At 45.1% G+C, this 24,616-nt stretch overlaps 1 protein-coding gene across 3 annotated transcripts; it reads left to right on the top strand.

Annotated features, from left to right (window-relative positions):
• Positions 1–366: 366 nt before the first annotated feature.
• Positions 367–3,975, top strand: LOC105061224 (plant intracellular Ras-group-related LRR protein 4). Of its 3 annotated transcripts, none has more exons than XM_010945202.4 (5): positions 367–565; positions 693–2,033; positions 2,320–3,233; positions 3,311–3,471; positions 3,598–3,975. In XM_010945202.4, exons 2-4 carry the CDS (start codon positions 1,421–1,423, stop codon positions 3,452–3,454), a joined length of 1,671 nt encoding a protein of 556 aa, XP_010943504.1. In that variant the 5' UTR covers positions 367–565; positions 693–1,420; the 3' UTR covers positions 3,455–3,471; positions 3,598–3,975. The 3 variants fall into 3 exon arrangements, with proteins under 3 accessions (XP_010943504.1, XP_010943507.1, XP_010943506.1); XM_010945205.4 differs by having other exon boundaries at positions 368–565; positions 2,323–3,233; XM_010945204.4 differs by having other exon boundaries at positions 435–451.
• Positions 3,976–24,616: the final 20,641 nt, after the last annotated feature.

Here is a 24,616-nt window from a genome sequence, read left to right as displayed (position 1 = left end):
GTATTGTCATATGGTATGGGCAATGTAACTTTTTATTTCTGGCTTTGAAAAAAATGTAGCTCCTTATGAATGAAGTTGTTTGGGAGTTTTTTCGTGGCATTATAAAACTTATTTCTAAAAATATCATCCAAAGGTTGGGGTGGGAGTGGAAGGTTGATGATAAATATTAGTCCACTTCAGCCATAAGGGCATGCTAGTGGATCCATGATGCTGATGGGATGGAGAAATTGTATTCTATATTACGTACACCAACGTGGCTGTGCATCATGCCAATCTTGGATGCCAGTTGGATCAAGAAATTATATTCTATAATACATATACCAATAGGGCTATGCATCATGCCAATCTCCTCATCTCTCTCCCATGGGTCAATCATAAAGTTAAGTATATGATGAATGGAGCTTATAGCAAGGAGATGAGATGATTTACGTGTACCGGATATAATTTGCCGGTGGGATCACACAACTGCCTTCTCCACCTTTCGTCTCTTAATACTTTCTTTTGGGATCAAAACAATCCACTAATAATCCCCCAAAGGGGAAGGGCTAATCTTCCCTCAAAATAGGTTTCAAGCTTATTCTCCTTTAAACAATAAAAACTGACTTTTATAACGAGAAGAATATCTAGTTCTCTTTCTTCCTCTTGCTCTTGGATTTTTTTTTTTTTTTAATATTGATTTATTTTTGAGGCAGAGCCCAGTGGAAACCGCCCCCGTCCCGCAGAAAATTCGACGGGTGGGTCGAGAAATCCGTGCTCGGTGGCTGATATTCCGAGCGTTTCTGCATCGGCCTCTTGGTTCTTTTCAAGAAAGAAGAGATAAGCTCCTCTCTCTCTCCCTCTCTGTCTCAGCTTGGTTGCTCTGTTGCGGTCCCTCTCAATGGTAGAGAACTGTACAATTGGCCACTTCAGGATGAGATTACGTGAGAAAATGAAAGAATTCATGGGAGCTTAATGAATTGGTTGCTTTATTTCTTCTTTATTACCGTTATTTTGAGGTAAAAGATGGGTCTTGACGCTCTCTGTCGTGCCGACTTTTCCGGGCGGTTTCCTGTTAACATCCTTCCTTTTGAGTGAAATTTTACGAAATTTAGAGGAATTCATGGATTTTGTCTGAGTATTTCTCCTTTTTCCCTTCTACTAACGTGATTTTTGGCGTCTAATTCATTCAAAAAGGCTTCTTTTCGTCAATTGTGACCAAATGTTTCGATTTTTTTCTTCGATTTTGTATGGTGGAGATGATCTCTTCGCCTCTTCTTAGCTGCTTTCGTAGAGTTCTATAAAAGCTGAGGAGCTCGTGATATTTGGTTGCGAAGCTCCTTTCTGATGTGGTTTTCTCCTCGCGAGTCTGGTTGCGATCCCTTTTCCGCGGCAGAAGCTCCTCAAAAGGTCCCCTCTATCTGGGCGTCTAGATTTCCAAGAAATGGGTCCTTCTGGGCAGTCCATTGATGGTGTGGTCGAGGAAATCATGAGGATTCACCGATCTCTTCCGTCGCGGCCGGGCATTGACGACGTCGAGGCGGCGATGGCCTTGGTCCGCAACGTGGACAAGGAGGAGCAGGCCCGCATCGATGCCATATCGAAGCAGAAGAAGGGATTCGAGATCCCCGAGGAGCTCTTTTTTGTGCTCCAGGAGATGCAGAAGAATCTGGCTTACTTTCAAGGCAAGGAGCAGAAGAGGGAGGCTTTGAAGCTGCTTGATCTGGAGAACATCCACTTTTTGTTTGATGAATTGATTCAGAGGGCCTCCAAGTGCGTTCCTTCCAGTTCAAAAGCATCGGCTCCATCAATTTCTGCAGGCACAGCGAAAGTTACTGCAGCCAGTTCCAGGACTAGCTTCGCCACTAACACCACTGTTTCATCTGTTGTTCACTCAGCGAAAGGGGTTGGAAGGAGCCTCGAGGGCGTTAGTATGGATGACAGTTACTTGAAGAAAGCAAAGTCCACAATGTATGCTGATGAATTTGGCAGTGGTGATTCTCATGTATCGCGAGGATTGTTGCTGAATCCTACAGCTAGGCCTCAGGCTACTTCTGGTGAGTCTGGTGCTCGAAGTTTATGAGTGTCCTTTCTTTGCAATCCCCTTGCATTGATTTGTGCAAGTTCAGAACTCATATTTGCTTCCTTTATATAAATTTTGAAAAAGATGATATGAGTGATATATTTTGAGTTCTTGCGGTATCTGATAGTTTAGATATATCTAGACATAAAACTCATTCCCTAGTTATAGCCTTTAGTTTATTTATGGATGTTTATGCGTTAAATCATCTAGAATTTCATTAAATGATGATGATTGTTTAATTTTTATGATGTATCCTGTAGCAGAAGACAGTGAGAAACTGAGTCTTATTAAACTAGCTAGCTTGATAGAGGTCTCTGCAAAGAAAGGCACCCGGGATCTCAACCTTCAAAACAAGCTTATGGATCAAATTGACTGGTTACCTGATTCGATATGGAAGCTTTCTGGTCTGGTCACTCTTGATCTTTCAGAAAATCGAATTATTCTCCTGCCAGCCACTATTGGTGCTCTTTCTTCATTAGAAAAGTTGGACCTTCAGTCTAATCGGATAGCTGAGCTTCCTGATTCTATTGGAGAACTTTATAGCCTGTTATATCTGGATCTGAAGGGGAACCAGTTAATGTCATTGCCCTCTACAATTGGGAAGTTGGTGCATCTTGAGGAACTTGACCTGAGCTCGAACCAGCTCTCCTTGCTTCCAGATGCAATTGGAAATCTTGTACGTTTGAAGAAGTTAAACATTGAAACAAATGATATTGAAGAACTCCCACATACTATTGGTCATTGTGTCTCTCTTGTTGAACTTCGAGCTGATTATAATCGGCTGAAAGGCCTTCCAGAAGCTGTTGGGAGGATGGAATCTCTGGAGATTCTCTCTGTCCGGTACAACAATATCAAAGGACTTCCAACCACCATGGCATCCCTGTCTAAACTGAAGGAGGTTGATGTCAGCTTCAATGAGCTTGAATCAGTTCCTGAGAGCTTATGCCTTGCAACTACACTTGTCAAGCTGAATATAGGAAATAATTTTGCTGATTTCCAATCTCTCCCACGCTCCATTGGCAATCTTGAAATGCTAGAAGAGTTGGACATCAGCAACAATCAGATTAGGGTCCTTCCAGACTCTTTTGGGATGTTGTCACAACTCCACGTGCTTCATGCAGAAGAGAACCCTTTGGCGTTGCCACCAAGGCATATTGCTGAAATGGGTGCACAGGTAATTATTTTCTGCATATATTTGACATTGTTTAAGCACTCATCATTCAGTGGATGACAATTATATTGTTGTTATAGGCTGTTGTACAATACATGGCGGAACATGTTGCAAAGAAAGATGTCAAGTTGCAACCAGTAAAGAGTAAGAAGAGTTGGGCTAAGTTTCGCTTTCCCTTCAAGTCCTTACAGAAGAAACATGATGGCTTGGTATATATAACCTGATTTTTCGAAGCTATAAGGTGAGAAAGTGAATGCATCTTTGTTGTGCTGGCTTTGTTTACCTACATTACCAGCTTTGGCTTCTAGTCATCATTTTTCCTTTTTCCTCTGGTTTTCTCTAACTCCTAGATGCATATAAATTGCAGGGAATACATCTTTTGTGATGTTGTTAGAATACATTATCATGATGCAAGCAATCTTTTCCGGACTAACATAAAAGAAGTCTTTGAAGATGTGAATCTAATCTTTGCCTTGGGACTTGTGTACAATTCCTCCTTCAGTCATAACTAAGCCTGTTGTTTCACTTGTATTTCTTGTGTCTTTGAACTTGTATGAGGTGTACCATTAACCTCCTGAGGCAAAAGAAACTAGAAAATTGTATGTCATATTTCTTATTCTCCTTTTTTTTGGTGAACATATTTCTTATTCTTTACATTGTTTTTAGTTGATTTTCTTTTGTAACATAGTGTACACGAACTCTTTTACCAATTCAGGAAAACAATAATTTTTAGGTGCTTTGGACATTGAAAGTGAAGTTTACATGTTTTTCAATTTATAAATTGTTATATAAACTGGATAATAGCCAGACATCATGTTTATTTAGGAACAGCAAGTGCTACCTGTCCAGTCATTTGGCAGATGCGGCTTCTGAGTTGGATGAGCTGTAAGTCAGGAGAGAGAAGTGAAGGATTGGGGGATCAGTTTCGAATCATCTTATGGGAAAGGGTTCTTTAAAGTATTTATTGATCATGCTATATTTCCTTTAGTCATGCGTGGTGGCCACCTTTCTCCAACATCACCCAATGAACAATGCAAAAGCTCAAAAAGGGCATATTGAAAAGATTATCACCATAAGCAAGTGTTTTGACCAGCATGAGCATGGCTCTTGACCAGACACAATAGAGCAAATGTGGGTAAAGTAGTGCCATTGTTCATAATTGAATACTTTAAGATGATAGGATGAACTTCTACATGGCGTTAGAAGATATATTGTTTAAGGAATAGGGGTGTAAGGTTTCCATTGAAATTTACTAGTCCAAATATAATATTAGGAATCTTATGTGCAGATAAAAATCCTATTTAGAAATCTTACATGCTGTTGGTGCAGAAATTCGCCTGCGCCGGAGAAGCTGGAGTTGAGGAAGCCGCGGTCGCCGCCGGGACCTGCAAGGGAAGTCTAAACCGGAGGTGGGGTTGCTCCGGCAAGACCCTCCGACGCTCAAGTCAGTTCTCTGCCTCAACAAGAATGGAGTGCTCGAACGGAGAATTTAGCAGAGCTTTGAGATAAGGCAAAAAAAGCTTAGAGAATAACGTATCTGGATCCCCTTTTATAGGCAGAGGGGGCAACGGATTGATGGTGACACCTGCAACCGCCTGGTAGTGGGCCGCCCACGGTCAGGGAAATTAATTGCGGAGAGTGGTGGGGTAGACTCGTGGCTGTTGTCATAGTCTGCCACGTATGGCCTGTTGCAGATAGTGGGGCGGCGTCCGTTGCCACTAGCTGTCAGTGAGTAGTGGGATCGTGCAGCACCTGCCGCAGGGAGCGGGACAGAATCGTGGCCGTTTGCTACAGCCTGTCAGGGAGTAATGGATCCGCTGCTGGAGCCGCGTAGAATCCGCTGTAGGACCTGGAACAGGATCATGATTGTTGTCGCGACCTGCCGAGGGGGTGCGGATCTGTCGATTGAGGTTCGGCCGCGATTGGAGTCCGGCCTCCGTAGGAGCCCGGACGGAACCGCTCTGATGTCGAAGGTGGAGCCCGGCTCCCGTAAGAGTCCGGGGGGAGCCGTTCCGATGTCGGAGGCGGAGCCCGGCTCCCGTAGGAGTCCGGACGGAGCCGTTCTGATGTCGGAGGTGGAGCCCGGCTCCCGTAGGAGTCCGGGCGGAGCTGCGCTGCAAACAAAGTCAAGGGTGAAGCCAGGCTCTCATAGGAGTCCGGACTGAGCTTACCAGCAATTGATATTGAGAGCGGAGCCCGGCTCCCGTAGGAGTCCGGGCGGAGCTGTTTTGATGTTGGCGGCGGAGCCCGGCCCTCGTAGGAGTCCGGGCGGGGCTGCGCTTGTTGATGGCGGTGGAGCCCGGCTCCCGTAGGAGTCCGGGCGAAGCTGCGCTTGTTGATGGCGGAGCCCAGCTCCCGTAGGAGTCCGGGCGGAGCCTTTCTGATGTCGGAGGTGGAGCCCGGCTCCCGTAGGAGTCCGGGCGGAGCTGCGCTGCAAACAAAGTCAAGGGTGAAGCCAGGCTCTCGTAGGAGTCCGGACTGAGCTTACCAGCAATTGATATTGAGAGCGGAGCCCGGCTCCCGTAGGAGTCCGGGCAGAGCTGTTTTGATGTTGGCGGCGGAGCCCGGCCCCCATAGGAGTCCGGGCGGAGCCGCGTTTGCTGATGGCGGTGGAGCCCGGCTCCCGTAGGAGTCCGGACGGAGCTGCGCTTGCTGATGGCGGTGGAGCCCGGCTCCCGTAGGAGTCCGGGCGAAGCTGTGCTGATGCCGTCGGTGGAGCCCGGCTCCCGTAGGAGTCCGGACGGAGCCTTTCTGATGTCGGAGGTGGAGCCCGGCTCCCGTAGGAGTCCGGGCGGAGCCTTTCTGATGGGAATTTCGGCCGCGGGTATTTTATACCCAACACCAGTCCCCCTACTTCCAAGTTTGAATTTCAAGCGAAGGAAGTACACAGAGAGAGAGATGCGCAGCCGAAATTGCCCCCTCGATCCCTGTGCGCAGCTGCCCCTACTTAATGTGCGCGTGTCAGAATCCGTTTTTTGGCAAAGGCGACTTGAAAAGTCTTTTCGAAACTCCCGTTGAAGCGCGATCCCAGGCGTCGCTCTGTGGGAATCTGTGAGCGGTCAACCCTCGATAGCAACGAAGCGGATAAGCGCGACACGCGGCACACACCATCTGGCCCAGGAATTCTCGCCGTCATAACTGCGCCAGGATCCGCCGGCTATTTAAACCCTTCGATCCATTCACGGTCTCATCCTGGCGTTCTTCTTTTCCCCTGAGAGTCTTGCCCCCCTCGTGCCAATTCTCACTGCCTTTTGCCCATCAATCCTTCTCTGAGGGTTTCCACACCATGTCCTCAACTCTGGAGGCTGTTCTTGAGGGGATTGTTAGGGCTCGGAGGAAGGTGAGGAGGAGGACGATGGTCGGTGAGAATCTCTGTCATCTCAGAGGGGGCCCAAGGAAGAATTCCTTCAACAACAGGGGTTTAATATCGGGGGCTGTCGTAGAAGCTATTCTGCCCGCGAATTTCGGAGCAGTAAGGCGGGGCAATACCGGTCAAGAGGGCAGAATAGACGTCACAAGTCATGACGGGATCCTTGACGCCGTCGGGGCCAAGGGACCAGAGACGGTCGACGGTGGGGCGGTAGAATTTGTTGCGGAGACGGTGGAAGTAGCGCATGCCGACCTTGCCGGAGTGCCTCAGATGGCGGCCGTCATGGCTACGGCTCTTCTTGAAACAGGTCTTCGTTACCGCCGTTGTCACCCCCGCCGCCTTCGGAGATCAATCCCACCCCTTTCTCGCTAAGGTCGGAACTTTGGGGATAGAATGAAGAGAGATGGGGCGAGAGATGTTACACGCACTGGAGAATGCGACTGAGAAGAACAGAGACGGGAAGAGGAATTTGCAGCTTGGATCGGCCTCCGGTTCGTCCTGCCCGAACCGTGCTTTGCGAGACATACATGTATTTTCTTTTTCTCTTTTTCCTGACCCGCCGGGTCCTGTAACGTGTGCTTCTATCAAATAAAATAGTGATTTCAGTACCTTGTTTACCTCTCGTGTCAAATAATTGTCTGCCGAACTCCTTTCCTTCTCTTTGCCTGTGTCATGCCGTTCCAAGACCGTCGGCGACCTTTTCAGTTCATGTGGGGTCGTCCTTCGCCGGGCTTCTTTTTGGTTTTTCCTGCCGTTAGGAGATATCCACTTGTTAGGTTTGCTGGGATCTTTCTCCGCTGGAGTTGGGGCTAGGTTCGAAGAAGCTCCTGGAAGTTGAAGCGGCATAGTTTTCATAAGAAGTAGGGCAAAGTCTTTCCGTAATCAAAGTCATAAGTAAAGTCCGGCTTCCGTAGAAGTCCGGGCGGGGCCGCTCTGATGTCGAAGGTGGAGCTCGGCTCCCGTAGGAGTCCGGGCGAAGCCTTTTCGTGGCGGAACCCGGCTCCCGTAGGAGTCCGGGCGAAACCCTTTGGTGGCGGAACCCGGCTCCCGTAGGAGTCCGGGCGAAACCTTTTGGGGCGGAGCCCGGCTCCCGTAGGAGTCCGGGCGAAACCCTTTGGTGGCGGAACCCGGCTCCCGTAGGAGTCCGGGCGAAACCTTTTGGGGCGGAGCCCGGCTCCCGTAGGAGTCCGGGCGAAACCCTTTGGTGGCGGAACCCGGCTCCCGTAGGAGTCCGGGCGAAACCTTTTGGGGCGGAGCCCGGCTCCCGTAGGAGTCCGGGCCTTACTCCCCGCTCATGTCAGGACGAGGTTCTCCTCCTGTTCCTGACAGGGCCGCGGGGGCACGTATGGGCGCTGCGAGGCCTCTCCTCCCATCCGGTCTAAAGGAACCGGGCCTTCGACTTTGCTCAAGTTAGGGCGAGGTTCTCCTCCTGTCCCTAACAGGGCTGTGGGGGCACATATGGGTGTTGTGAGGCCTCTCCCCCATCCGGTCTAAAGGAACCGGGCCTTCGACTTTGCTCAAGTTAGGGCGAGGTTCTCCTCCTGTCCCTAACAGGGCTGTGGGGGCACATATGGGCGTTGTGAGGCCTCTCCCCCCATCCGGTCTAAAGGAACCGGGCCTTCGACTTTGCTCAAGTTAGGGCGAGGTTCTCCTCCTGTCCCTAACAGGGCTGTGGGGGCACGTATGGGCGTTGTGAGGCCTCTCCCCCCATCCGATCTAAAGGAACCGGGCCTTCGACTTTGCTCAAGTTAGGGCGAGGTTCTCCTCCTGTCCCTAACAGGGCTGTGGGGGCACATATGGGCATTGTGAGGTCTCTCCCCCCATCCGGTCTAAAGGAACCGGGCCTTCGACTTTTGTAAGATTGCATTCTCGTTTTTGATACCGTCTGCTTGAATTGTCCCTAGACAAGTGGGCACACATTTTTTGATTAGGATGAAATCACTGGTAGTATACCCGTAAGTTTTCTGAGTTCCATGGTCGCGGGAGGTCGGCCCCTCCGAGCTCCTTAAGATAAAAAGTTCCAGGTCGGACTACTTCTTTGATCTCATAAGGTCCTTCCCAATTTGGGGCTAGCTTCCCCTGGGCCTGCGGCTGTGAGACGGCAGCTCGTCGGAGTACAAGATCCCCCGCTCTAAATGTCCTGTTCTTGACTCGGGCGTTATAATATCGGGCAACCTTCTGTCTGTAGGCCGCCATTCGGACTTGAGCGATCTCCCGCCTTTCTTCCAGTAGGTCGAGGTTGGCCCTGAGATTTTGTGTATTCTGGGGTTCGTCGAACGCCACGACTCGTGCCGACGGAAGTTTAAGTTCGATCGGGATGACGGCTTCTGTACCAAAGGCTAGAGCAAAGGGAGTCTCTCCCGTAGGCAACCTCCGGGTAGTTCGGTACGCCCATAGCACATGGTAAAGCTCGTCCGCCCAAGTTCCTTTCGCTTTTTCAAGCCTTGTCTTGATTCCCTGCAAAAGGGTTCTGTTCGTTACCTCGGCTTCGCCGTTTGCCTGGGGATGGGCCACTGATGTGAACTTGTGGGAGATGTTTAGGTCTTCACAGAATTCAGCAAATCTGGCTCCCGCGAATTGCCGTCCATTATCAGTGATCAGTGTTCGAGGTAAACCGAACCTGCACACTATTGATTTCCAGACGAAATCCTGCACTTTCGCTTCTGTGATTTTGGCTAGTGGTTCGGCCTCGACCCATTTGGTGAAGTAGTCGATTGCTACAAGGAGGAATTTCCTTTGACCGGACGCCATGAGAAAGGGGCCAAGAATATCCATCCCCCATTGCGCGAAAGGTCATGGGGCACTCAGGGGTGTGAGCTCGGTAGCAGGTTGTCTCTGGACGTTGGCGTACCTTTGGCATCGATCGCATTTTTTGACATATTCGATTGAATCATGATGCATTGTGGGCCAGTAGTACCCTTGGCGGAGAAGTTTGTGGGACAGAGATCTGGCACCCAAATGGCTTCCGCAAACTCCCTCGTGCACTTCCCATAAAGCGTAGTCGGCTTCTGAGGGTCGGAGACATCTCAAGAGAGGCAAGGAGTACGATCTCTTGTACAATTTGCCCTCATAGAGGATGTACCGGGATGCCTGATTTCGGAGTTTTCGGGCCTCTTTCGCGTCTTGGGGGAGAATCCCATCGCTAAGATAGGTTATCAGCGGGTCGACCCAGTTGGGCTCGTGGTCAATATCCATTACGAGCTGCGGTTCCTCCGTACTTGGGTGTTTTAAAACTTCAAAGAGGACGCCTTTGGGTAATTCGGCCGAAGCCGATGTTGCTAGCTTGGAGAGAAAATCGGCTGTGGCATTCTCCGATCTTGAAATTTGCTTGATGTCGAAGTTGTTGAAGGCGGGGGTGAATTCTTTCACCTTCTCGAGATATTTGGCCATACTGTCCTCCCGCGCTTCAAAGCTCCCGCTGACTTGTCCCACTATAAGTTGGGAATCGCTGTGCACCCGGAGTTGGTTTATTCCAAGCTCCTTAGCAACCCTCAATCCTGCGATTAGAGCTTCATATTCTGCCCCATTGTTTGTTGCGGGGAATCCGAAACGCAGAGCGTACTCCGCGACGACTCCCTCCGGGCTGGTCAAGATCAGGCCTGCACCAGCGCCCGCCATGTTGGAAGATCCGTCCACGTGGAGGGTCCAAAAGCCATCGAAGGAACTGGCTTCTTCGTCGAAGGAGTCCGGTTGAGTCTTCAGGTCGTCAATTTTGCTTTGCTCAGGTTCTGCTTCCTCAGGGACGGTGCATTCTACTATGAAATCCGCCAATACCTGGGCCTTTATTGCCGGCCTAGGCTGGTAGTTGATGTCGAATTCTGTGAGCTCGATCGCCCATTTCGCCATTCTCCCAGAAATATCAGCTCGGTGCAAAACCGCTTTGATCGGTTGGTCAGTGAGCAACGTCACCGTGTGCCCTTGAAAATAAGGTCGGAGTCTCCGAGCTGCAATCAACAAAGCGTAGGTCAGTTTCTCTAATTTAGTGTACCTGGTCTCGGCGTCCCTTAGCACGCGGCTAATGTAGTAGACCGGCCGCTGGATTTTTATTTCTTCTTTGACAAGGACTGCCGCGAGGGATGTGGGAGAGACTGCCAGGTACAAAAATAACTCCTCCCCAGGTTCGGGCTTTGCCAGTAGTGGAGGTGAGCTAAGGTAGCTCTTTAATTCCTCGAATGCCTGTTGACATTCAGGGGTCCAACAGAAGTTCTTCGGCTGTTTGAGGGTTTGAAAGAAGGGCAAACATCGCTCAGCCGACCTCGCGACAAAGCGATTAAGAGCTGCGATCCTCCCAGTGAGGCACTGAACCTCCTTGATCGACTGCGGGGCGGCCATCTCCTGGATGGCGCGAATTTTCTCCGGATTGGCCTCGATCCCACGCCCCGACACCATGAAGCCCAGGAACTTTCCTGAGGTTACCCCAAAAGCACATTTGGTCGGGTTCAGCTTCATTCTGTATTTTCGAAGAGCGCCAAAAGCTTCCTCGAGGTCGGCAACATGATTTCCGGAAGATCTACTTTTCACGAGCATATCGTCCACGTACACCTCCATGTTTCGGCCGATTTGTTCTTTGAAGATTTTATTTACCAACCGCTGATAGGTTGCGCCTGCGTTCTTGAGGCCGAATGGCATAACCCTGTAGCAGTAAAGGCCGCGACTAGTGATAAAAGCAGTCTTTTCTTCATCTTCCGATGCCATCCTAATCTGATTATAGCCGGAGAATGCGTCCATAAAAGTGAGAAGCTCGTGGCCCGAGGTAGCGTCCACCAGTTGGTCGATCCTTGGCAGGGGGTAGCTGTCCTTTGGACAAGCTTTATTCAGCTTTTTGAAGTCGATACACATCCTCCACTTGCCGTTTGCTTTCTTGACCAAGACAACATTGGAGATCCACTCTGGATAATTGACCTCCTTGATGAATCTGGCCTTGAGAAGTTTATCCACTTCCTCGGCTATCGCCTTCTGCCTCTCCGGGGCATGACTCCGGATTTTTTCTTTTGTTGGCCGATGTTTAGGGTCGACCGCCAGATGATGTTCCATAACCTCTGTCTCGATCCCCGGCATATCCGCCGGGACCCATGCAAAAACGTCCGCATTTCTTCGGAGAAAGTCCACGAGATGCGTCCGCACCTCCTCCTCCAGGTTGGAGCCAATCAACACCACGTGCTCCGCATTCCCATCATTCAAAGGAATTGGTATTAGGTCCTCGATCGGGCCGCCCCTCTCTTCAGTGAGGTCGTCGCGCGCATCCAACCCGTCGACTGGACAAAGGTCCGCTTGATCGCTTCTTTGCAGGGCAATATTGTAGCAGTGCCTGGCCAGCGCCTGGTCTCCCCGAACTTCTCCAATCCCTTGTCAGTGGGGAACTTCAACTTCAAATGATAGGTTGAAACAACGGCTCTGAGGGCATTGAGGCCGGGACGGCCAAGAATTGCATTGTAGGCAGATGGCGCCTTTACCACCAGGAAATTCACCAGAGCCCTGGACTGCTTTGGATGCTGACCCGCGGTCACAGTTAGAGCCATCGTTCCTTCCGTAGGAACGGCGTCACCAGTAAACCCTATCAAGGGGGAGCACATCGGCCTTAGATGACCGCCAAGAGTGGTCATTCTTGAAAAGGCGTTGTAGAACAAGATGTCAGCCGAACTTCCGTTGTCGACGAGAACGCGACGGACATCATAATTTGCTATGTTCAAGGAAACTACGACCGCGTCGTTGTGAGGGAATTGGACTCCCTGGGCGTCTTCTTCAATGAAGGCTATGGGTTCCTCGACTTTTTGCCGCTTGGGGGGTGCAGCCGATTTGCCGATCGCCTCCTGTTGGGATTCCCCTGAGACGACATTAACGGAATCCCGCGGAGACTGGTCGCCCGACCACCCTTTATCGGCGGTCATAGCCAGAGGTAGTTGTGCAGGAACCCCGCGAGAAGGCATCGGGCAGGGAAAGGAGGCTTGGGTGCCGGAAAAGATGGCAGGAAGCGGATCCGTTGAGCGCTCCTTCAAGAACAAGGGTGCTGCGAAGGTTCACCCCTTCCTCTAGCGCCAATCCTGTTGGTGCAGAAATTCGCCTGCGCCGGAGAAGCTGGAGATGAGGAAGTCGCGGTCGCCGCCGGGACCTGCAAGGGAAGTCTAAACCGGAGGTGGGGTTGCTCCGGCAAGACCCTCCGACGCTCAAGTCAGTTCTCTGCCTCAACAAGAATGGAGTGCTCGAACGGAGAATTTAGCAGAGCTTTGAGATAAGGCAAAAAGAGCTTAGAGAATAACGTATCTGGATCCCCTTTTATAGGCAGAGGGGGCAACGGATTGATGGTGACACCTGCAACCGCCTGGTAGTGGGCCGCCCACGGTCAGGGAAATTAATTGCGGAGAGTGGTGGGGTAGACTCGTGGCTGTTGTCATAGTCTGCCACGTATGGCCTGTTGCGGATAGTGGGGCGGCGTCCGTTGCCGCTAGCTGTCAGTGAGTAGTGGGATCGTGCAGCACCTGCCGCAGGGAGCGGGACAGAATCGTGGCCGTTTGCTACAGCCTGTCAGGGAGTAATGGGTCCGCTGCTGGAGCCGCGTAGAATCCGCTGTAGGACCTGGAACAGGATCATGATTGTTGTCGCGACCTGCCGAGGGGGTGCGGATCTGTCGATTGAGGTTCGGCCGTGATTGGAGTCCGGCCTCCGTAGGAGCCCGGGCGGAACCGCTCTGATGTCGAAGGTGGAGCCCGGCTCCCGTAGGAGTCCGGGGGGAGCCGTTCCGATGTCGGAGGTGGAGCCCGGCTCCCGTAGGAGTCCGGGCGGAGCTGCGCTGCAAACAAAGTCAAGGGTGAAGCCAGGCTCTCGTAGGAGTCCGGACTGAGCTTACCAGCAATTGATATTGAGAGCGGAGCCCGGCTCCCGTAGGAGTCCGGGCGGAGCTGTTTTGATGTTGGCGGCGGAGCCCGGCCCCCGTAGGAGTCCGGGCGGGGCTGCGCTTGTTGATAGCGGTGGAGCCCGGCTCCCGTAGGAGTCCGGGCGAAGCTGCGCTTGTTGATGGCGGAGCCCGGCTCCCGTAGGAGTCCGGGCGGAGCCTTTCTGATGTCGGAGGTGGAGCCCGGCTCCCGTAGGAGTCCGGGCGGAGCTGCGCTGCAAACAAAGTCAAGGGTGAAGCCAGGCTCTCGTAGGAGTCCGGACTGAGCTACCAGCAATTGATATTGAGAGCGGAGCCCGGCTCCCGTAGGAGTCCGGGCGGAGCTGTTTTGATGTTGGCGGCGGAGCCCGGCCCCCGTAGGAGTCCGGGCGGAGCTGCGCTTGCTGATGGCGGTGGAGCCCGGCTCCCGTAGGAGTCCGGGCGGAGCCGCGCTTGCTGATGGCGGTGGAGCCCGGCTCCCGTAGGAGTCCGGGCGAAGCTGTGCTGATGCCGTCGGTGGAGCCCGGCTCCCGTAGGAGTCCGGGCGGAGCCTTTCTGATGTCGGAGGTGGAGCCCGGCTCCCGTAGGAGTCCGGGCGGAGCCTTTCTGATGGGAATTTCGGCCGCGGGTATTTTATACCCAACACATGCTAATAGTATATTAGTATGGGGATCATCACATGGATGTGAAAACAGTTAGATTGAAACTACCAGAAAGAGTAAATCTCTTGGCCAGGACTTTTTAAACCCAGAAACACTAAATGCAATTATATATGACTTGGACTGGTGTCAGTGTTGGTACATTAATATGTTATCCAGCAGCTTTTATTTGTGCAATGCTGATCTGATTCAATTTGTTTTGACTTAATTTAATTTAAATTCAGTTTTTTGACATTTTCTGCTTTGTCAGACCTCTTTGAGCCCTAATATATATTTTTTTCTCAAGGTTTGTAAAATTTTTAGCTTCAAATTCTCCTCTTCTGTTCACTGTGTATTTACAGTATTACTATTTGTGAACTGGTATGTTAGACAAAAAATGTCGTGAGAATTAATATATATTAATATGTCATGTATATTACTGCTTTATTTCAAGATGTATGTTGTTGTTATCTCCCTTTCCTAACACTGTTTCAGTTCTACTGATTTTAGATGCTTATTTTTTGTAAGAGTTCCTCCATAGATTTTATGAAGCATCTGACCGCCTTTTCATCTTGGTAAGGCAAATATCTGAGAAATTGTGTATATATATATATATTTTTTGTTGTCTGACTACATGCATTCAAGTAATGAAAAATATTAATTAATTTTAGGTATCATTTGGTTCCACTTTCATTTTTTCATTTTCCGGAAAAAAATCAAAATTATTACTGTTTTTTATTTTTTTTAAAAAAGTATAAATATGCTCGATATAGTCAATTATATTCAAAAACAAAAGTGACAATGGTGGCAAAGGCGGTGGTATTGGTGGTGGGCCTGACGATAATATGACAAAGGTGGCAATGATGATGATGGTTGTTTGATGAAGGCAATGACAGTGGTGGTGGTGGTGCTGTGGTGGAGACGGTAATGATAGTGATGGTGACAGTGGCGATAGTAGTAGTGGCGATGGTGGTGGTGGAGGTGATGATAATGGCAGCAGTGTTGTGGTGGCAATGGTGGAGATAGTGTTGATGATGGTAATAAAAATATGAGTTTCTTGTTTTTGAAAGCATTGCAAGTAAGAATTTTCTACTTCTATTTTTCTAGAAAAAATAGAAATAATTTTTGAAAAATAGAAAATAAAAGAATAGCAGAAAATATGTTTTTATCTTAGTTTCTATAATTTTGTTTTTAAAAATAGGAAGCAAGGTAAAAAGTGATGTGAAACAGGCCCTTAGTTTTTCTCTCTTTTTATCTTTTTTCACAAAAGGGTCTGCTTGTGCACAATTTTTTATTTTAAATTCAACTCTGAAGCTATCAGCTCATGTTTCTCGAATATTTTTATTCAAGTAGCAAGGAATGAAGTTCATTATTTTAGTCTCCTACTCATTCAAGCTCTTCTCAAACTTCTGAGGATTACTGGTCTGACTACAGGTAGTCTTAACTTTCCTAACAACTATTACCTTGTTGTAGAAGAGATTTTTCCTATTAAAATACCTGTGAAAGAAAGCATAGTTTTTTTCTTCTTTTTTTTTTTTTTGTTCTGGGGGGGGGGGGGGTGGTGGTATCCCAGCAATTTTATGAGTGATTCTTGAGATTGTGATTGTTAAATCTAAATTATTTCTGATAGTCAATGTTGTACGCTTTTATTGAAGAGTCCTGGGACACAACTATGCAAATAATTAACATTTGCTTCAAGTTAATGTTTTGTGCCCATATCACCCTTAGGCTCCAAAAGCAGATACAGGAATGACATTATTAGCATTGACATTATTATCTGCTCCTATGCCCGTACCACCTTTGAGATTGTTAGGGGAACAAGTGTTCTTGATATGGGGCCATTATGCCCTTTCAATATCTTCACTGAGTTATTCATTTGAATGTTTGTTCTTTAGCATCCATGGACTACATGATGACTTAATGTACTGCATCCCATCATGATTGGAGGTAGGCCATCAACTTGGTGCTATGATTTTGCTCTCTGAACATATTTTCACATACGATGTCATTTACCATGCAGTAAAATCTTAGATCATCCTCTCCTGTTTAGTGATTAGCTGAAAGTTATTTCTAGTCTCTCTGAAGAATGTAATTGAAAAGATTTGTTGTTTATTGAATATATGAAGCCCATCATTCCCATGGCTTCACATGTTAGATATACTTGCTTGTGACCTCTTCATGGTCCACATGACTGTTGTGTTGGACACTTTATGAGGGAAGAATGAAGGGGAAAAGAATCCCTCCTTACAAAAACTAGACTGACTTCTTCATGTATTACTTTCTTGAAAGAGGCCTGCCCACCTGATCCGGATTGTGGCCACCTGATCCAGTGGTAAACACTAACTTCCTGTATCGGTGATGCCAGTGTCATATGAATTCCCGAGATCCTACTCCTTAGTTTGTTTTCACTTGGCCGACACCGGGTCTCAAGCCTTATTCCATCAGTTTTGGACCAGCTTTACAGAATTTTGCCTTATGGTTTCTTATCCAAGATCAGTTTCTGAGCAAAAAATAGTTGGATTTTTTGTGGAACTTAATCTTTTTTGTTTTTTGTTTTTGTTCCACTTAAGGCCAGAATTTTGCAGAGTTCTCACTGATAAATGATCAATGGATGGGTTCATATGAAGTGAAATAGAAAAACAATTGGTCTTTCTTTTTATCAATTTTGTTTGATGGGAAGACATCCATGGGAGATGTAGCAAATGTACCATTACACACAAATTGCATCATTATTGCGCAATTCTCTAGTGTTTTTCATTCTGTGGTAATGTAGGAAAACACTATTTAAAAAAAAAAAAATTAGTGTTTTCCTTTTTTTCCTTGAACAACTCGAAAATAGCATGCGATTAAAATAAAAAATCTAAAAAATTGCTGCGCAGAGGTGTTTTTTTTTTTTTTTGTGTGTGTGCGCGCTGAAAGAAAAAAAAATTAGTGTTTTTTTTTTTTTTTTCCTTGAACAATGGAAAATAGCATGCGATTAAAATGAAAATCTAAAAAATTGCTATGCAGAGTTGTTTTTTTTTTTTTTTTTTTTTTCTGCTTCTTCTTCTCCGCACTGAAAGAGGAAGAAGTGAACTCTATCTACTTCATTAGCAAAATGAAGTTATACCAGAGCAAAATAAATCTAAATTAGAGTTGAGATTTGAGAGATAGCCGAAGAAAAAAAAGAAGAACAAGAATTTTCACAAGATTGTAGGAAGGAAAGTAGATCTTTGGTTCTTACTAAATGCTTACCATAGGGTAGTTATACCAAGCAACATTTGGCTCGTGAACAAATCAGGAGCCATTCAAGATTTCTACCAATAATTCAGAAAATATTACTATTATGTCCCTAATCCCCTAACTTTATCATTTACCTTTATTAACTTTAATGATCTCAAATTCCCCCAACACCATTATTCTAATCCTGATTGGATGCATCTATGATTGAAACCATGTACATTTCATGATAGAGGTGCAATTATCAAATTCTCCACCCAATCTATTATTCGATCAGATGAACGGTCAAATTCAAGAGTCCCACATTGGAGTCCTCTGAATTCCGACGAGCCTAACCTTTTTTTTTTTAAAATTAAATAGATGATCCATACAAATTTAATATAAATATAATAAAAAAATTAAAAAATAAAATATCATGAACCGCATGTTGTCCAGCCTAACGGTCCTTGACCGTCTAATATTTCAATCAGCCGGACGACAACTTTACCAAACGGTGGACCTCCTGTACAGCGCCATCGGAAAAGTTCATCATGGCCGTCAGATCCGTGCGTCTTGCCTGTTTTGCCTGGTCTTGGATCATGAGACGAAAAGAAATTGCGGGCCCCCCTGATCGCATGCCGTTGGCGGGCCCCTTCGATGCTTTTCCTTTTATATTATGCTACCGATTTGGTCAAAGTGGTTCCAATCATTAGGCCTCGAAAGAGTGGTGCATTTTTTAAAACGGAAGGAACATCAGACGTCCACAGCGGCAACTTGATCGATCGATTATGTGCCGTCCGATCATTCCCTCACCCTTTCACATCCGGCCATCTGGTCCGCTGATTACCAATCCGACGGCTCAGAAGAATTATTACTACATTTCATAATAACCCCCATGTACGGCATCTTCTTTATTTTTCTTTTGATAAAGATGCCACAAGGATGGGACCGGGAGTTAGGCCCTCCACACCGGAAAATTTTGTGGTGGAGCCCCGTGGCAGATGGAACCAGCCCAGCATCAAGACCTTCTTTGGGCCCCGCACGGCCCCCGTCAGATCAAGATCAGACAGCTATCTTTTCATATCCAAAGCTCAAGAAGAGGAGAAATAACGCATCCTCGAGTCACTCCCAAGAGAAGGCGACGGACGGATGGGATTGGATTAGGTGGACAGCTAGAGTGGTGGATGGCACCGGTCGCTCGAAACGAACCATTTTCACAGAATTACGGAATTGCCTTTGGGATTCTCGAGTGCCAACCTGGGGTCCACTAGAACAGCTAACCCAGGCCCAACATGAGAAGCGACAATTAATGGACGAGAATGGCCTTCCAATCACGTCCGTTACAAGGCCATTTTAGTCACGTAAATACGTCGCGTAGTCAATAAATCCCTCAAAACGCTGGCCCAGAGATTCTTCCGTTGCCAACCCAATCCCCTCTGCCAATATATCGCTACAATAAAAGCTCACACAACTGTTACATGAGAGAGACCAAATATAGCTAACAATAGAGAAGAAGAAGAAGAGAGGGGCAGAAAGGAAGAGATTCGCAGGTGCCAAGTATTAGTATTGTGTGGTGGCACTGACGATGGGAATTATATACCAAAAGTTGCCGGAGAATCGGCGAGCGAAAGGTGGTTTACCGGCTAGGGCGTGGGTGGTGGTGAAACGTGCTGCCGTGAAGGTAGTCGGGCTCTACTTGGGCCGCAGGAGGTGGGCAATGAGGCAGTCGAGGAGGCTCACATGGTCTGCGATTTGGGCCAGGGTGAGAAGGGCCGTGGGCCTGGCACGGGCCCGGCATGTGCCGGCGGCGAGCTATGACTCGGTGAGCTATGCTCGGAATTTTGACGATGGGGTGTGGAAGGAGGAGGAGGAGTTTTGGAGGAGCGGGTCCTTTGCACATAGGTTTGGAAATATTCGTCGCTTAGTGGCTTGAAATGTCCCATCTCCTTTCTTTCTTTCTTTTCTCCCTTTTCCAATCTTTTGTCTCTCTTTATTGTACATCAGTCATCAGGAAATCAGTATTTTTGTTCCTTTTTCTTTCCTTTTTATGTTATTTTCTATCACTTTTTGGATGATAAAATGTTGCAGTATACTTTCTAGTTTTTTTGAGTGGAAGCTGGGATTGGAATCTCTGAGGAAGCTATTTGATCTTAATATGACGGTATAAATTGACTATGATCGCCCAACAAATTTTTAAACTGATTAATTTGGATGTAAGTTTGGAAGTCTCATCCTTGTTTTTTAGAAAAAGCAAATTTCTTCAAAGAAATTATATAACTCGGATTTTATTGAAACCCTTTGAAAAGGTATATCACTTAATGAAAAAGAATGTAAATAATAGATATCCTTTTCCAAGGTTTAAACTCTCATGGCACAAATATAACAATATTGTATACCCTTGCCATGCTTTAATTTCCATGATGAATGGCTGATAAAGTAATATTTTGGTGCAATATCCCTCAGCATTTTTGTGGGGAAGTTTTGGAAATAATTCCACATAGCATGCATTTAGTACCAAGCTCGCAACCAATCCCACTCATTTAGAACCATCGAAATCGTTCCTGTGTCTTTCCAACTCTAAAAATGAACATGCAATTAAGAGCCTAGATAGTGTTAAATACATGCAATTCATAAATTCTGAACTACATCGAAGAATTCTGTCAGATAGGCGCCAGAGGTGGCATCCATTGTGTTGCTTACCTCAAAATCGGGAAAATTGAGATCAGAATATTAATTTTATTCAACATCAATCATATCTTTAAAAAATGAATCGTGCATATATTCTTAAATGTTTTAATATGATGTTTTATTATTGATTTCAGGACAATTGATGATTAACAATGCCAGAACAATCTGTATCTTAGAAAAAAGCAGGGATCAACCACATAAAAGTGCAAGTTCTTGAATTTAGAAGAATATGAATCCAATTGTTTAATAAAATTAATGGACCTGCAAATCATGCATACTGAATAGTAATTCTTAGGTTTAGAACATTATGAATCCATCTGTTTACTAAAATATACCAATAAATAATGCTTGCTAAATAATAGTGAGACCATTGGCACTAAGACAATCACTTTCATCAACAAGCCTGGCAGATATAAGCATTTTCAGCAAAATGGTGGCAAACCATCACTCATTTCACTGAGTTAATGAAAGAAGAAAAGCAGCAAGGTAAGCCACACACCTGCAAGAGACAAGCTTCAGAAACATCGGTAGCAGAAATTACGAAATGGCTAACCTCGATCACCTTCTACACTAATCCTGAAAGCAAATTAAACAGCATACCCTCCAGCTAAGTTAATGCAGAACATGCTTGTCTTTTGTCACTCCAGATTTGGGAGAATATATCCACACATGATATATATGGGCTGCAACCGCACAAGTAAGGAAACCAAGCATTTCAGCAGCATGAAACATTCCTGATGATCAAAGAACCTATTGTAACACCTGGCCCAATTGGGCCTGAATCAAGCCCATATGAAAAAAAAAAAAAAAAAATCTGGAAGAAGACTCTTGGAGTCTTCTTCTTCTTCCCCACGTCCGATTGGGAGGAGGACTCCTAGGGCACAAGGAACCCTAAGAAGACCTCTATAAAATCCCCCTTCCCTTCTCCATGGCTAGCCATGACGAGCACCGGATTTCTCCTTTTATTTTTTTCAATTTTTTTGTGGAAGCCGCAGATGTCCTCATCGTATTCATCCCAAATACTCGCCGGAAACCTCACCGGAGTCGGAGGTATGCCCTTTTCCTCTTTCCCCTCTTCCTTCCCCTCCTTTCCATGGCACAGTGCACCCTCGCCGGCCATCGAACTCGTCGGAAAATCTATGAAAAAGTTGAACCTCTGTTTTGCTTTGTTTCACCGGGCCCTTTCCTCCTCTTTTTCGGCCACCGACGCACCGTTTGCGGCGTCTCACCCCTAAGATAGGACCTCATCTCTCTATCCCCCCTTCCCCAGAGGTTTTGGCCACCAGCGACCGGTCAATGATCGAAAAACTAGAAAGAGGGGCAATATCCTATTTTTTTCGATTGTTTCTTGATTTCTCGCCGGCCGAACCTCGCCGCCGGCCTTCCTTGCTCTATCACCGTCGACTAGATACCGCTGCCCTTCGTCGGAGTCGAGCCATCAAGCCTCCCTCTGGTCCTTCCCCTATTCAGCCAAGGAAGAGGAAAGAAAGAAGAAAATGAGAAAAGAAGAAAAAGAGAAAGAAGAAAAGAAAAAGAAAGAAAGAAGAAGAAGAAAAGAAAAAAAGAAAAAGAGAAAAATAAAAAAAAAAAATGAGAGAATTTTCTCTCTCCTCTCTCTCTCTTTTTTCTCTCTTTCCTCTCTCCTCTCTCTATCTTTTCTCTTCAATTTCTCTCTCTAGATTCTCTCTCTAGACCTTTTCTCTCTCTTTATGGATTTTGTCTCTCTAGAGTCTTTTCTCCCTCTCTGATTGCATCACAGATCCTAAAATAAATTTGAGATAAAAATATGATGATCTGAGATTGCTCCGAAATTCGTGTAGTAGATTGAATCCCAGCTTGATCCTTATTTGAAATTTATAACATCGATCATAGTTAATCCATATTGAGTTACCTTGATATGATCTCTGATAATCTCGATCATGATTGTCTCGTTTGAAGGATATAAAAATTTTCTCTCTCTCTACTTTTCCTCTCTAAAACTTTCTCTCTCTAAATTTTCTCTCTCTTCATGGATTTTCTCTCTCTAAAAATCTTATGGACCAATGGAGGGTCTAGATACTTAGACGAATCCTAATTTTGGGTAATCCTAGGAGAAGTCCTGGATTTGTGTTATTAGAATCGATTATCGATAATTTCTCTATATATGATTTTTATATTTGATCAGGATCATAAAGAGATACGATTGTTTGCATAAGATGTCGAGTGAAATATCTTATTTTTAAAATTTATAAATCAAAAAAAATATTGATTTCTATGCTTGGATCAGTCATCGGTAAAAGTAAGAATCTCTGTACATGATCATCATTATATATATGCTATTTTACTGTTGGTCTTGCATCATTGGTTTTGCATCATCAGATTTGAGATCGATGAATTTATTATATCTGAGATATTGTTATTTGATTTTGAGCATGAATATATTATGTCAATATATATGTATCAGAGATTGATGGCATGATTATATGGATATGATATATCTAAATTGATCATAATGTAAGTCAGAATTGATTTAATGAAATCAACACTAATGATTAAATGAAAAAGAGAGATATGGTATGGACTAGCCTTGTCATGTGGAACAGCCGGTCAGAAGCTTATGCTTGAGATAGTCCGTCAGAAGCTTATGCTTGGGACAGCCCCCATTGGTTTATAGGTGGATCAGCCAGTCAGGAGCTCATAACTGGGACAGTCTGTCAGAAACTTATGCCTGGGATAGCCTCTCACGAGCTTTCGTACGTGGGACAGCCGGCCATGAGCTCATCCTGGGACAGCCTTGAAAGGCTTTTAAGTAAAAATTGATTCGGATGATGACTGAGGTATAGACTTGGTTAGTCCAAAGCCAAAGAAAAAAATATTAAAAATTATGTGATTATGAAAAAAAAATGAAAGATAAGACATGAAACAATTGTTGAACAAAATATTTCACCCATTAATATATGATGATGCATCTCTTTTGACAAAACAGATAATTTATAGATGTTTGAATTATTCCAGACATTGAACATGAGATTTTATATTTTATTACTTATTCTTATTTTTAGATTATATTATTATATCAGTGTGATATGAAAATTCTTACTGGACTGTGAAGCTCACACCCCTCCATTTTTCTTTTCTTCTTAGAGTTACAGTATGTTCATAGTTGGCTATAGTATGGATTTACGAGTGAGCGAATGCATAGATAGAGTGCCATTGATACTTGATCAGAGGATTGAAAAAATTTCAATTGTAATTATACATATTTTACTAATTATTATTAAAATTAAATATTATAGATGTTAAGGTTGTAATGATTTAATTTTGGCCTTGCATATTCTTTAGGGCTTGCTCTAAGGAGTGTGCGGCCATCACATATCCGATTTGGATGTTAGGTTCGCAGTGTGACAGAATGGTATCAGAGCTTAGGTTATGATCATTGGAGATTATGATATAAGTGATTAGGATATGATAGAATAATATCAGAGCTTAAGTTTAAGATTACTAGAGATTATGAAGTGATATCAAAACTTTATGTATGATCAATAAGATATAACAGAATGGTATCAGAGCTTGGTTATGATCATTTAGAGACTATGATACAAGTAATTAGAATATGACAGAACAGTAGTAGAGCACAGGTTTAGGGTCACTAGGGATTATGACAAGAGCTTTCGTACATGAGACAGCCGGTCAGAAGCTCATCCTGGGATAGCCTTGAAAGGCTTTTAAGTGAAAATTGATTCGGATGATAACTGAGGTATAGACTTGGTTAGTCCAAAGCCAAAGAAAAAAATATTAAAAATTATGTGATTATGAAATGAAAAATGAAAGATAAGACATGAAACAGTTGTTGAACAAAAGTATTTCACCTATTAATATATGATGATGCATCTCTTTTGACAAGATAAATAATTTATAGATGTTTGAATTATTCTGGATATTAAACATGAGATTTTATATTTTATTACTTATTCTTATTTTTAGATTATATTATTATATCAGTGTGATATGAAAATTCTTACTGGACTGTGAAGCTCACACCCCTCCATTTCTCTTTTTCTTCTTAGAATTACAGGATATTCATAGTTGGCTATGGTATGGATTTGCGAGTGAGCGGATGCATAGATAGAGTGCCATTGATACTTGATCAGAGGATTGAAAAAATTTCAATTGTAATTATGCATATTTTACTCATTATTATTAAAATTAAATATTATAGATGTTAAGATTATAATGATTTAATTTTGACTTTGCATATTCTTTAGGACTTGCTCTAAGGAGTGTGCAGCCATCACATATCCGATTTGGATGCTAAGTTCGGGGTATGACAAAATGATATCAGAGCTTAGGTTATAATCATTGGAGATTATGATATAAGTGATTAGGATGTGATAGAATAATATCAGGCTTAGGTTTAAGATTACTAGAGATTATGAAGTGATATCAAAATTTTATGTATGATCAATAAGATACAATAAAATGGTATCAGAGCTTGATTATATTCATTTGGAGACTATGATACAAGTAATTAAAATATGACAGAACAGTAGTAGAGCTCAGGTTTAAGATCACTAGGGATTATGACATAAGTGATATCAAAACTCTAGGATTATAATCCATAGAGTATGATAGATAATATCAGAGT

The sequence above is a fragment of the Elaeis guineensis genome, chromosome 1, assembly GCF_000442705.2.
Source record: "Elaeis guineensis isolate ETL-2024a chromosome 1, EG11, whole genome shotgun sequence".
NCBI lineage: Eukaryota > Viridiplantae > Streptophyta > Magnoliopsida > Arecales > Arecaceae > Elaeis > Elaeis guineensis.
This window is presented reverse-complemented; position numbering and strand designations above follow the sequence as displayed.